The 12,347-nt window shown below is 36.0% G+C and overlaps 1 protein-coding gene across 18 annotated transcripts in view; it reads right to left on the bottom strand.

Annotated features, from left to right (window-relative positions):
• The window catches only part of Eph (Eph receptor tyrosine kinase), a 316,120-nt gene that overhangs the window by 178,138 nt on the left and 125,635 nt on the right, over positions 1-12,347 (bottom strand). For 12 of the 18 annotated variants that reach the window (XM_089857898.1, XM_089857909.1, XM_089857901.1 and 9 more), the window contains exon 1: positions 10,388-10,573. The exons of 1 other annotated variant lie outside the window; for it this stretch is intronic. In XM_089857898.1, coding sequence (XP_089714024.1) covers positions 10,388-10,475 — 88 coding nt within the window. In that variant the 5' untranslated portion in view covers positions 10,476-10,573. Of the gene's footprint in view, positions 1-10,387; positions 10,574-12,347 lie in introns of those variants that run through there. 5 more of the 18 variants (XM_089857907.1, XM_089857908.1, XM_089857913.1 and 2 more) reach the window with 2 other exon arrangements.

Below are 12,347 nucleotides of genomic sequence, written 5' to 3'. Positions count from 1 at the left end.
AATTCTGACGAGATACAATGTAGCAGAAATCCCATGAACTGGTGGTGGCGAGGTTCGATTCGAATTTTAATCCGATGGGACACTTTTTTCCCCGTCGCAATCCTAAAGAAAACTAGGTAAGGCCCAAGGTAGGTATATAGGAAACCCCCGGGTTCTTGATGAATCCATCCATCCCCTAACGGGGTTTAGGGACCCCAGGGGCTTAAGCCTCCCAACTATAAAAGATAGAGGGGCCAATTGCCAAGCGAAAACTTCTATTATCGGATGGTTTCACAGAGCCGGGGAAGCGCGTATATGGGTAGTATAAAGATGCCAGGAAGATAATTTCACAGGTCGCGGTCATGCACAATAAAATTGGGGAGGCCATGTTCACCTCCATCAGCCCCATGATGCCTTCTTTGCATCTTACAAAAAAGCAGAAGTTTTAGAATGGAAAAACATCAAAAATTTATACATTGGAAAATTATTTGTATGAAAAACTTTATGGCTTTCTGATAGGGCATGATATACCATGTGTTATGTTCGGACTGTTTTTCAATATGTTTATCCGGTCTCGAAATGTGCCCTAAACTGACCTATTTAGGACAAAAGTTAAGGTCAAAGGTTATTTTAAAGAATAATATTTGTTATAAACAAGTTAACTCTTAATTTGCAAACTTAAGTTTTAAACATGCTCTTACGTGCAAAACGCACCAGTCAAAATTTGTTTAAATTTTCCAATTAAAATTAAATTCCCTGGACTTAGTTCCAATTCTTAAAATTGGCTGACCATTTTAAAATCCTGACCCATTGACCCATGCTTTTAAAAAATTAAAATTCCATAACATTCCTTGATCATTAAGGCCCATTTCTTTCGACTCCTGTGCAGTAAGAACACGACTTCAAATATAAAACTAACTTTACACATTAATGTGAACGGTACCTTCATTAAAATAAATAAAAAACACACTATACATAACCATACTCGCGATCATACAGACGATAGCAATCGCGTGGTCGCGAAACCCAAAAAAAAACTACACCGCAATAAAAAGGTGACAATACCAGGTAGGTTAACATCTGTTACGGGGGTATAAGGTAACCTTCTATTGAAGGTATCGAAGCGCTATTAACATGAGATTTACATGAAAAGATGCCGCGTAGAAGATACGCTCGCGCCCCGAAAGACCCAGCGCGCGCAAAAGGAAATTGACCATGCGTATAAGCACTCCGGCAGAGTAACACTCCGTGTGAAAAGATATACATTAGCATAAACATAAAAACTACGAGGATTTACACCTTAGTACCCTAGATTGATTTTTACAACCTGATGGTTGTAAGAAACAACCTGGGATAAATGAATTCAGACACCGTACCATCTAAGCTTAGATGACCTCCCAAAAATTCCCCCGCTGTTTTTATATAACTAATAATTAATTAACAATAATTAGTATTTATTTCTGTCGCATTCCCTTAATTCCATTTGATATTACAACAAACTCCCTAAAATAATTCCACTCCTAAATAATTCAGATGTTTAAGAATAACCTTCATCCGCTTCTAATATACGAGGGCCCCATTATGCTAATTTCTGTCGAGGTACTAGAGTTGCAAAAGGGCAAATGATTTAACACCTTACGTTTATAGGAGGGAAAACAAAAAAGGTACCTAGGCTAGGGGAATTTTTCTAAAGTCAACATGGGTAAGTAAAGGATCTCATAGCCCCTTCACATTACCTGGCAAATATCCTCAGCTATCTATTGCCTCTTCTGAAGAAGTGTTTCCACTTCAATCGCATTTAAAGCGCATCTTTAAAAACAGGCTTGCCATACACGCTAAATTTTCAGATTCAAATCAATAGCTGACTTCTACAGGTTTTCCCTGACCATTTCCTGTCACATTTTCGCCATGGAATAAAAACTGGACAGTGAAGTAACGTCGACATTCTTTGAAATTCCGCAAAGGCGTTTAAATTAAGTCTAAATATAAATCTCTACCCCTGAAAGTCAAGCGAAGTCAAGGGACTCGAGTTAAGATTTCGTTTCGTTTTTATTTATTTCTCGACTTCCATTTTTTGAGAAGGAGATCGCGCGACAACTTTGAGATCATACAAGAGGAGACAGTATGTGACATCCAAAGATTAGCTTAGAGATAACCAAAAAAATCTTTACGTGAAAATAAAGCGCCATGAAGGGGAAGAAAAATACATATATATATTGTATAAAAAAGAGAGAAAGAGTAAATCCGTTTCAAGTATCGGGGAAAGAGACCATTACTTTCTAGGGTTAGTATTTTTCAATCCGAAACGAACCAAAAGGAGATACTTTCTTTTTTATCTATCTTTCAGATGCGGGGGCGGATAAAAAATGTAGAAATACGAATATATATATATATACCGAATCGACTCGCGCCTACTATAGTATACTACCGAGATGTCCATAAGTTGCCTTCCTTCTAAGGTATTATTCAATATTTAAGTTATTCAGTGCGGTCGAAATTCGTTTTATCATTTTTCTCCTACTGATTATCCATGGTTTTTCCACTGATATTAAAGGATTTCCCCATGAAAACTTTGCAATAATTGAACTTAATTTAATCCGTAGCTACTGTATCTAAGTTACAGAGTATCTCACCCCTCTTTTTGGCTTTAAACGCTTTACAATTCCCTCCCAAATAAAAAATATAGATCGAACCAAAAAAAAAAAAAAAATCCTGGTCTGATATAAAAAAAGTGTAAGGTAAGATATAGGTTGCGCCTTAGGAGCCTGGCTACGCAGTTTTTGATGTTCGAAAAAGGCTTATAAGGGTTGTAGGAGGAACCCGCTGGCGTTTATCCACTTTCCCTACGTAAGTATATCCTATCCTATCCAAGTCGGAACACAACGTTAGCAAAAATCGATATAAACCTTCCCGCCACCCAATCATGCCCAAGGCTGCTGCTCCTAAGGCGCGAAAAGAGGGTCAACCCTGTTGTGCCAGGAGGTCAAATTGACCGTTTTATGTTTTTGTTTTTGTCCCACGTCTATTCATTATGGAAGAGAGAAACCTGGAAAGCATCCAATAATCTTTGCGCGGTTAAAAGTAGATTAACCAATAATAGGTCGTTGATTTTCCCTAAATTATTTTCCTTCGTTTTGATTTTCCCTAAACCATTTTTCCTTCGTTTTGATTTTCCCTAAACCATTTTTCCTTCGTTTTGATTTTCCCTAAACCATTTTTCCTCCGTTTTGATTTTCCCTAAACCATTTTTCCTTCGTTTTGATTTTCTCTAAACTATTTTCCTTCGTTTTGATTTTCTCTAAACTATTTTCCTTCGTTTTGATTTTCCCTGAACCATTTTCCTTAATTTGCATTTTCCCTGAACCATTTTCCTTAATTTGCATTTTCCCTGAACCATTTTCCTTAATTTGCATTTTCCCTGAACCATTTTCCTTAATTTGCATTTTCCCTGAACCATTTTCCTTAATTTGCATTTTCCCCGAACCATTTTCCTTAATTTAAATTTTCCCAGAACCATTTTTCTTGATTTGCATTTGCCCAGAACCATTTTCCTTAATTTGCATTTTCCCTGAACCATTTTCCTTAATTTGCATTTTCCCTGAACCATTTTCCTTAATTTGAATTTTCCCTGCACCATTTTCCTTAATTTGCATTTTCCCTAATGAAGAAGTTTCAATTTCGGAAATTATTTAAAAACGTTTAAAAATTTAAATTTTCTCTACTAAAATAAAATTAATTGGACTTTCCCTGACAATTTTTCATTGAATTCCCTGAATTGAACATGAGACCCGACGTTACACAATTCTAATTCTAAACGATCTCTCCCTGTCGTCCAACCTTTAGAAATATATTATGTTGCGTATAGAAACTTGTTCCATTTTTCTCTCTCCTGCACTTTATAAATTCTGGTAGGTATATATAAAGAATATAATACGTGATTAGATTTGAAGATTTTGGTTCAAAAATTATTCTTGGTTTTTTAGTTTAATTAAAAGGCCAAGTGGAAGGAGAGAAAAATTGGGGATATTAGAATGACTAACAAGGCATGGATGGCTCTTTATAATAAGCGACATTTCAATTTAGGGTTAGGAGGGACGCTTTTTAAAAAGAAAGATAAAGTATGATGTGGACGTGGTATGCCTACATTTAACCTCAGAAAAATTTTAAGGAATTTATATTTTTTTGTTTCAAAGAAAGTGTATGTAATTTTTTTTTCTTTCAACTTAGTGAAAACAAGCATAACTTAAAGGGAATATAAACTGTATTGACACGAACTAAATTTTCAGATTCCAATTAATACCCGAGTTAATACAACTTTTGGAAAACCGATTTTCCCAGCGCTTTTTCCCAAATGTGTAGTAATAACAAAGTGGTTTTATTTCTTGAAGTAACCCCTTCAAAGTAAACGTACTCAAACCTCACAAATTTCCCTGAATTTTACAAAAAATTCGAAAATTCCCTGAGTTTATGTCAACTTAATTAATTTCCGAACCTTATTCCGTGAATGTATCCTTAATTAATTTTCAGACAATTGAACTAATATGAAATTCCATGACTATATGGCCCCCTCCATGACTTTTCCAGATTTTTCCTTGACTTACAGTAAAAACCACGGCAAATTAATTTATTAAATAAATAAATAAATAAACAAATAAATAAACTTTAACAATGTGTCATACTTGCTAATTATCATACCAATTAGTTTTTTTTAAAAAAAAAACACCTATTAATCACTATATAATTTTCCTATGGGAATCTTAAGGAATTATTCCATGGAATTAATTTTTACAGATTATGACAGCTGGTCTGTTCATTTTAGTTGCAGCATCGCAACTCCTAATAATAATGATAATGGGGAGACCCGATCAGTTTTGAAGAAAGAAAAAAAAACCCCCACCTTTTCAAAATTCTGCGCACGAGTCATTCTTTAGTAATACGCGGCGTATCCAGTTATTACATATATATTGTAAATGGCGGGAATTTATCGATACGATTCGGATTGGTTGGTACCTTTTGAAGAACTACCACGTAATAACATTACGCGCTTTAGTTTAGTTTTTGCAAGCAAAAGAGCACATGGCCATTTTAGGCTAGCAGACTACAGCTTAAGGGGAGATGGTGGTGCTAAAACAACTGTTTCAATTGGTATTTGAAGCAAGGGAAAGAAATAATGACTTCCGATGCGAATAAAACGGGGCAAATTTGGAGTCACTATACACTTAGTGAATTTATAAACCTAGGTTTTATTTTGAATATTCATGGGCATATTTTTTTTCTTGTTAAAAGACATAAATATATGTATTATTTTTAATGGCTTTTTTCGACAAGTTTTAATTGCTTATTTTAAATAAAATTATACTATTGTTATTTAAAGAGGACAGTATATCGGTTTAATACTAAATAATATAAAATTTCGAGGGGGTAATCACTAGTAATCCCAAATAAATTAAAATTTTTTTTTAAAATTTCAAATTGATGTTCATTTGGGACAATTTCAAAATCACACTTCAGTTGCCAAATTTAACTAGTCACAAATTTAGGAACAAAAATTAAAGATGACGCTAAAATAAATTAACGAGATTTAGGTCTAATCATTTGCATCTCTAAAAGACGATTGAAGTCCAGCGCCCCATCTCCCTGGACATAATTAAACAAAACCGCATAACATTCCCAAACCAAATTGAGTACGTAATTAATCAAGAGAAAAACTGAAGATGATAATTTACGACCATATTTACGTCAACAATCCAAAGCTCTACAATATCAACTGTAGTACGTGGGTTATAGTACGTGGTATCTTTCTCGTTTATGTCATTAACTAACTAACTTGTGTAGTTTATGAGAGACTTGGCCTCCTCCCACTCGCGCTGCAGTGCACCCACCATTGAATCAGGTCTCTAAGTAACTTGAGAACTTACTCGAGATAAACAAAATTAGCGCCGCGAGTGCAGCCAGATCAATTTAAAGCCAGGAGGGAGAGAGAGAGTGAGTACAAATATTTATCCGATCGTAAATCACTGCGCCAACCATAATATTACGACGGAGCTAGTTAAGTACCATTCATAATAGTTATGGCATGCCAAATAAGCAACTAGCGCGCGGATTACGCCGTAATATTATGGCACACGTGTTCTCAAACGGTTGCCACAGGTAACATGATTTTTTTCCAGGTATTCCCTGATCGTATAAAGACATGATCATATTCCCGGACTAATTTTAATTAGGTATTCAATAACTAATTTTAATTCCCAAAGTCAGAATATTATGTGTTTAAAAATGACTTAGTACCAAATTAACTAAAATAAAAAATGTTTAATTCATGCTAGACTTACTAAATGAAACTTATACCTGAACTATTATGAAATTCCCTGAGTTTTACAGTTACAATTTTTAAAAATCCCTGATAACCCTATACTCAAAATCCCTGACGGTTCCAGGGTTTTCTTTTCAGGATTTCATTATTCATTTTAATTCAACTAAATGACAAACTATGTGACTTTACTGCGGGTTAGGTTAGGTATCTCTGTTGAAGATGTACCTACGTGAAGGTAAAACATCCCCTAACCTTTGAACTTCAACTGAAAAAAGCGCTTTTGGAAGTACGGACAGCTACGACATTCAAACTCTTCATTAAAAACAGTTATAAGTTGGATTTACACTTGATAAAACCCAAAAAACTATATATATAAAGAAATGTTAAAATGTCACGGGCCAAATATTCTTCCGAGAGCAGAGGGGGGGGGTGAAATACAGGTATCCCTCCCTCCCCCTCCATTTCCATCTCCTCCCAAAGAAGAATAAAGAAAAAGAAGAAGAAGAAGAAGCAAAACTAAATTGTAAAACGCACCGAAGCGTAGTTTAAATGCATCGGACGATATTCAAAATCTCCTCCTATATATTTTCCAAATATTTTTTAAACTTGACAAGTTTCTTCTTTGCAATCTTTTTTTTCTAAGTTTTTCTTTTTTTATTACATTGACGGTCGAATTATTATACCGGTACATTAATTGAGGTTGCGAAATGGAAATAGAAAAACCATATATTTAACTTTAATTTAATATTTAGTTCTAGAGTCAATTTGTTCTTTCTTATTTTTTTTTTTGGGGTCTATTTTTAAATTCCCCGACTACAAAGTCACCTTTTTTCGTCTATTTTTAAATCCTGTGACTTTAAGGTGACCTTCTTAGGTCTATTTTTATATTCCCCAACTTTATCGTCATCTTTTTTTGGTCTATTTTTATATTCCCTGACTTTAACGTCACCTTTTTACGTCTATTTTTAAATTCCCTGACTTTCCACCGACATTTTTAGGTCTATTTTTAAATTCCCTAACTTTAACATCACCTTTTTAGGTCTATTTTAAATTCCCTGACTTTCCACTGACCTTTTTTAGGTCTATTTTTAAATTCCCTGACTTTAACGTCACCTTTTTACGTCTATTTTTAAATTCCCTGACTTTAACGTCACCTTTTTACGTCTATTTTTAAATTCCCTGACTTTAACGTCACCTTTTTACGTCTATTTTTAAATTCCCTGACTTTCCACCGACATTTTTAGGTCTATTTTTAAATTCCCTAACTTTAACATCACCTTTTTTAGGTCTATTTTTAAATTCCCTGACTTTCCACTGACCTTTTTTAGGTCTATTTTTAAATTCCCTGACTTTAACGTCACCTTTTTACGTCTATTTTTAAATTCCCTGACTTTCCACGGACCTTTTTAGGTCTATTTTTAAATCCCCTGAATTTCGTGACAGTTTTAGGTCTACTACCAAATTCCCCGACACTACAACGAAATTTCACCTAATCCCTGACTTCACCATAAAATTGTACCTCAAAATTTAAACTCCTTGACCTTTCCCAAATTTTTCCTGACCCTGTAGAGTGTAGAGCTAATTCTAAGCGCGCCGTGCACCTTTCTTCCTTAGTCTTTACAACCATTGAACCATTCGGGCCGCTAAATCGCGTGATAAGTTCAAAAAAAAGAAGAAGAAAAAAAATGAAACCAAAATCAAATCAAATCAAATCTAAACCTTACATAACAATCTTTCAAATTTCTATCCCATAAAAATATATATATATAGAGATAGATCTACTAAAGCATCCTTAGAAATAAATGGCTTCTTTCAAGAGAGAATTTACGTTAAAGCGAGCGAGCGGCGCACGCGGTCTTCTACAGACAGGACAGGTAAGGCAGGTAGGTACTTTTAACGTCTCTAGGCCTCTCTCTAGCTTTAGACACACACACTCACTTGGCCGATGGTATGACGTTTCTTAAGACTTTGCGCCGGAGCCGAGTGTAATAGCCGTATCCATAGCCGAAGGGAAAAAGAAGAGACTAGATGCATGCATCGCAGCAGCTTAGGCCTTTTTCATATTTTTGCGAACCCGGAGTAAGAGAGGCGAAGAACTTAGAAGCAAGCAAGCGCGGTTAAGGTTTAATAGGCGAATACTAAAAACAAGGGCCACAGACCAAAAAGTGCTATCAGTGGCAAAAAATACTAAAAAACCCCGACGACGACACCTTGTAGAGTTAGCTAGAAAGGAGATCGCATAGTCTAATATATATACAAAAGAAATACTTAGTGATACTTGAATGTACCGACTGACTACTTTGGATTAGGACCTATTTCGATTACGGTTGAGAGAAGTCAACTATCTTTGAAAGTTCTGATGATTTATAAATATTGGATGTTTCAAGATTTGTATGAAAATTCTTCTCGGACTTTACAGGTTTCCCTGAAAGATGTTTACAAATATCCCCGACTATTCCATGATTTCCCTGAACAATTTTTGCAAATATCCCTGACTTTTCCATGATTTCCCTGAACAATGTTTACAAATATCCCCGACTATTCCCGGATTTCCCGAAACAATGTTTACAATTATCCCCGACTATTCCATGATTTCCCTGAAGAATGTTTACAATTATTCCCGACTATTCCATGATTTTCCTGAACAATTTTTGCAAATATCCCTGACTTTTCCATGATTTCCCGAAACAATGTTTACAATTATCCCCGACTATTCCATGATTTCCCTGAACGATGTTTACAAATATCCCATACTATTTATTCCATGATTTCCCTGAAGAATGTTTACAAATATCCCATACTATTTATTCCATGATTTCCCTAAGCAATGTTTACAAATATCCCTTACTATTTATTCCATCAATGGTAACAAATACCTCTGACGTTTTCAGGTGTTTACCAAAGTCAAATAAGGCTCGATTTAATAGACAAAAAGAAATCCCTGAATTAATAAGAAAAATTTTGAATACCCGACCATTTTTCTAAATAATCTTTAAAATTCCTGATAAATACAGGACTCCAGGTAATTGCGTACAAATCCCGCGTTCTGTTACACAGATTCAGGTGAATTGCGCGCTTAAACCAAATTCGTTTTCATGATTTGACTGATGTTAAGTATTCCTTTAAAGTTAGGGTTTTTTATAGTTCAGCATAAAACACAGAAGCCAAACAATATTTGAATCCTTTTCGAGCATGGGTTAGACGATTCCAATCTTGGAACTAAGCTACCTTGTAGTCTAAATATAATGTCTAACCTTTTCAATATTGCAGGTATGGTTTTTAATATTTGAAAGAATCGGAGAAACAATTCGTACGATTTCATAATTGTTTGATATTAGCAATGAACTTACTAAAGTTCATAATTTTGAGTAAAATTTCGTATTTACGAACGTATAAGCGTGGATTCACTTCGCAGTATCGTTTAATAATTAAATATGATTAATTATAGGTAAATTTAATAAATATATTCCGACACATTAAGGAGAGTCTGAATTAAACCTAATTTATGTAATTAAAGTCTATTAATTGCGTCTGAACAAGTCGCTTTGCTACAAAAACGTTCTATGTCATATGATTTCCAATTCATGTGTTATCCCTAACCCTAATCTATTCAAAACAGAACTAAATTCGTTACATTTAACAACCACCCAATCATATTACCGTAATCATAACTGCATACGTGACGTAATTTCATCTAAAAACATAACAGGTACGAATATACCCCTAAATACTCGCTTTCCAAAATCGAAAGAAATCGTCTTAAAACTTTACGGCAGAAAAATATTTATCCATCAGTGGAAAATTACTCGCGGACACACCTGAGTTATTTTTCGCGCCTTGATCGTTTTAGGGCCTAAAAATATTTCTACCTTTTTGGCGCGTCCGAAGTTCCTACCACCGTAGATTTTAGGGGAGAGGAATATTTTCCCCGGGACCGAGCTTCGCGAAGATCCGGCCCGCTTTTATCCCGTCAAGCGGGGCCGTCACTCGCGATTTCAGAACGGACAGGTATTCGACGATATTCGCGCCGCGATGAACAATAATCACCATTTTTCAGGAAGGTAAAAACGGACAAAAAGGTGATTAAAAACTCACCTTCTTTGCCGAAACACGTCGAAATGAGAGATCCAAAAGTCACAAACGCGGACAACACTTTCCAACGATCCACCTTACCCGACGCCATGACTGTTTGTGAGGGCAAACGTCCGAAGCAGACGCCGCTCTAGGCTACGTTTTCTACCGGCAGAGCGCCCCCTTACAATTTCCCTCTCCTCTCTAAGGCAGGCAGGCAGGCAACTCCGAATATTTCCAGCCCCCCTCCGTTAAAATTTCTCCGCAGCTATTTCTCATTCTCTCTCCCCCCTCCGCGTTTCATCCCCCTACTTTTTCTCCGTAGAAAGAGAGGGCCTCCCCCATTCCTCCGCTTTAAGGGCTGGAAATAAGGAGAAAATACAAGGGGAGAGAGAGCGAAAAAAAAACCTGGCTAAGCCTAAAACCCGAACTATAGCCTGGAAGTAGGCAAACCCGCACCACCGTTCCGTTCCTCTTTCTCTCTCTTTAAAACTCCGCCTTTCTGATTAGCCATTCGTGACGTCACATCCGTTTTTATACCGCCAGAGGGCGCGATTGCGCGGAAAACTGTTATGCGCCATACACCGAAGCTACTCGCCTAGGAGCAAAAACATTCCCGGACCAGAGATTCCTGAAGACAGTTCGTGGAATCGGATGGTACGCGGAGCATACGGACAACAGAACTAAGAACCAAGGCCTATTTATTTATTTATTTTTGTTTCTTTGACATTTGTGACTTTTGTCTCGCGCGTGCGCCAGGGATTTTCTTTGAAAACCAATTAAAGTTTGAGAACCAAAAATAAGAAGGCTAATACTCTCCACGGAAGACCCTCATGAGACCCCCAGACTTGGTTTATCATCCTGTTAAGACACACACACTAGGGAGTAAAAGGGACTAGCTTGTCTTGATTTTTTTCTTTAAATTCTATCACGTTTCTTTTTTTTCTCAATCTCAAAATCATTATTTTGACAAATCGCTAATTATCTCGAAAGTCGAATAAAAGGAGTAGGTTCATTTATCTCAGCTCCGAAAAACTAATTAACGAGTGAAAACGAGTTAAAAACAGAAAGAAAGAAAGAAGATCTAAGCAGAAGACAACGCGAGCTGCTGCCGCTGACTGGGGTTTTAAACTTTCATCAAGCTAAAATCTCGATGACAGAAAACTCCCCCCACAGTCCCTGCCCTTTAGTTTCCAGAGAAAGTCTCTCTAGGTTTGAAATAACCAAGGCCTATCCTCCTATCCTATCTCTTTCTAGTCGGAGGGGTCTCTTAGCATCCTTCGCGCCTTTTTACTCCGTGAGCTATGGCCATCTAGTTTCGAAAAACGGAACTAAATTCAGATTTTTTTTGATTTCCGTGGGTTTTGGGTTATAGTATCTTTGAATGCTTATTAATACGTCTAATTAATAATTAAAATAATGTCTACAAGAATTAAGACGCCCTTTCTTTGGATCTTCAATGTTATATCATCACCAATATAAATGTTTTGTGAATTAAATTAACCTCAACTTTGCGACTGTATAACTCAAGTTTAAAATTACTTTCAGGGAATTCCCTTGAAATGGTAATAGCCCAAACTGTCCTCTACACAACGATACTAATTACATGATCATACATGAACCAGGGACCAAGAGAAACGCCCTAAAAAAAGAACACATGTGGAGCACTAACACTAACTCAATTCTCCAACTTTAAAACTCCATAACTTCAGTTTAAAATTAATTCCATGAAAATCCCTTGAAATAGTAATAGCCCAAACTATCCTCTACACAACGATACTACAAACTTGCTTGTACATCAATCAGGGACCGAGATACACAACCTTAAAAAAATATCAAAAAATATGAGTGACCCCCTTCTTCAAAATCAAAACTGACCTGCTATTTGGTTTTTTCCTTCTTTTTTTTTTTAAACCACTGTCCATACAAGTCTAAATATATATAAAAAAAATGGTTGAAAAGCGGCGTTATTCCAAACGAGTAG

Source organism: Phalangium opilio, unplaced genomic scaffold (genome assembly GCF_054372755.1).
Source record: "Phalangium opilio isolate 3A_F unplaced genomic scaffold, DU_Popi_V2 ptg000011l_1, whole genome shotgun sequence".
Lineage (NCBI taxonomy): Eukaryota > Metazoa > Arthropoda > Arachnida > Opiliones > Phalangiidae > Phalangium > Phalangium opilio.
The sequence above is the reverse complement of the archived record's forward strand: the minus strand, read 5'-3'. Positions and strand labels throughout refer to the sequence as shown.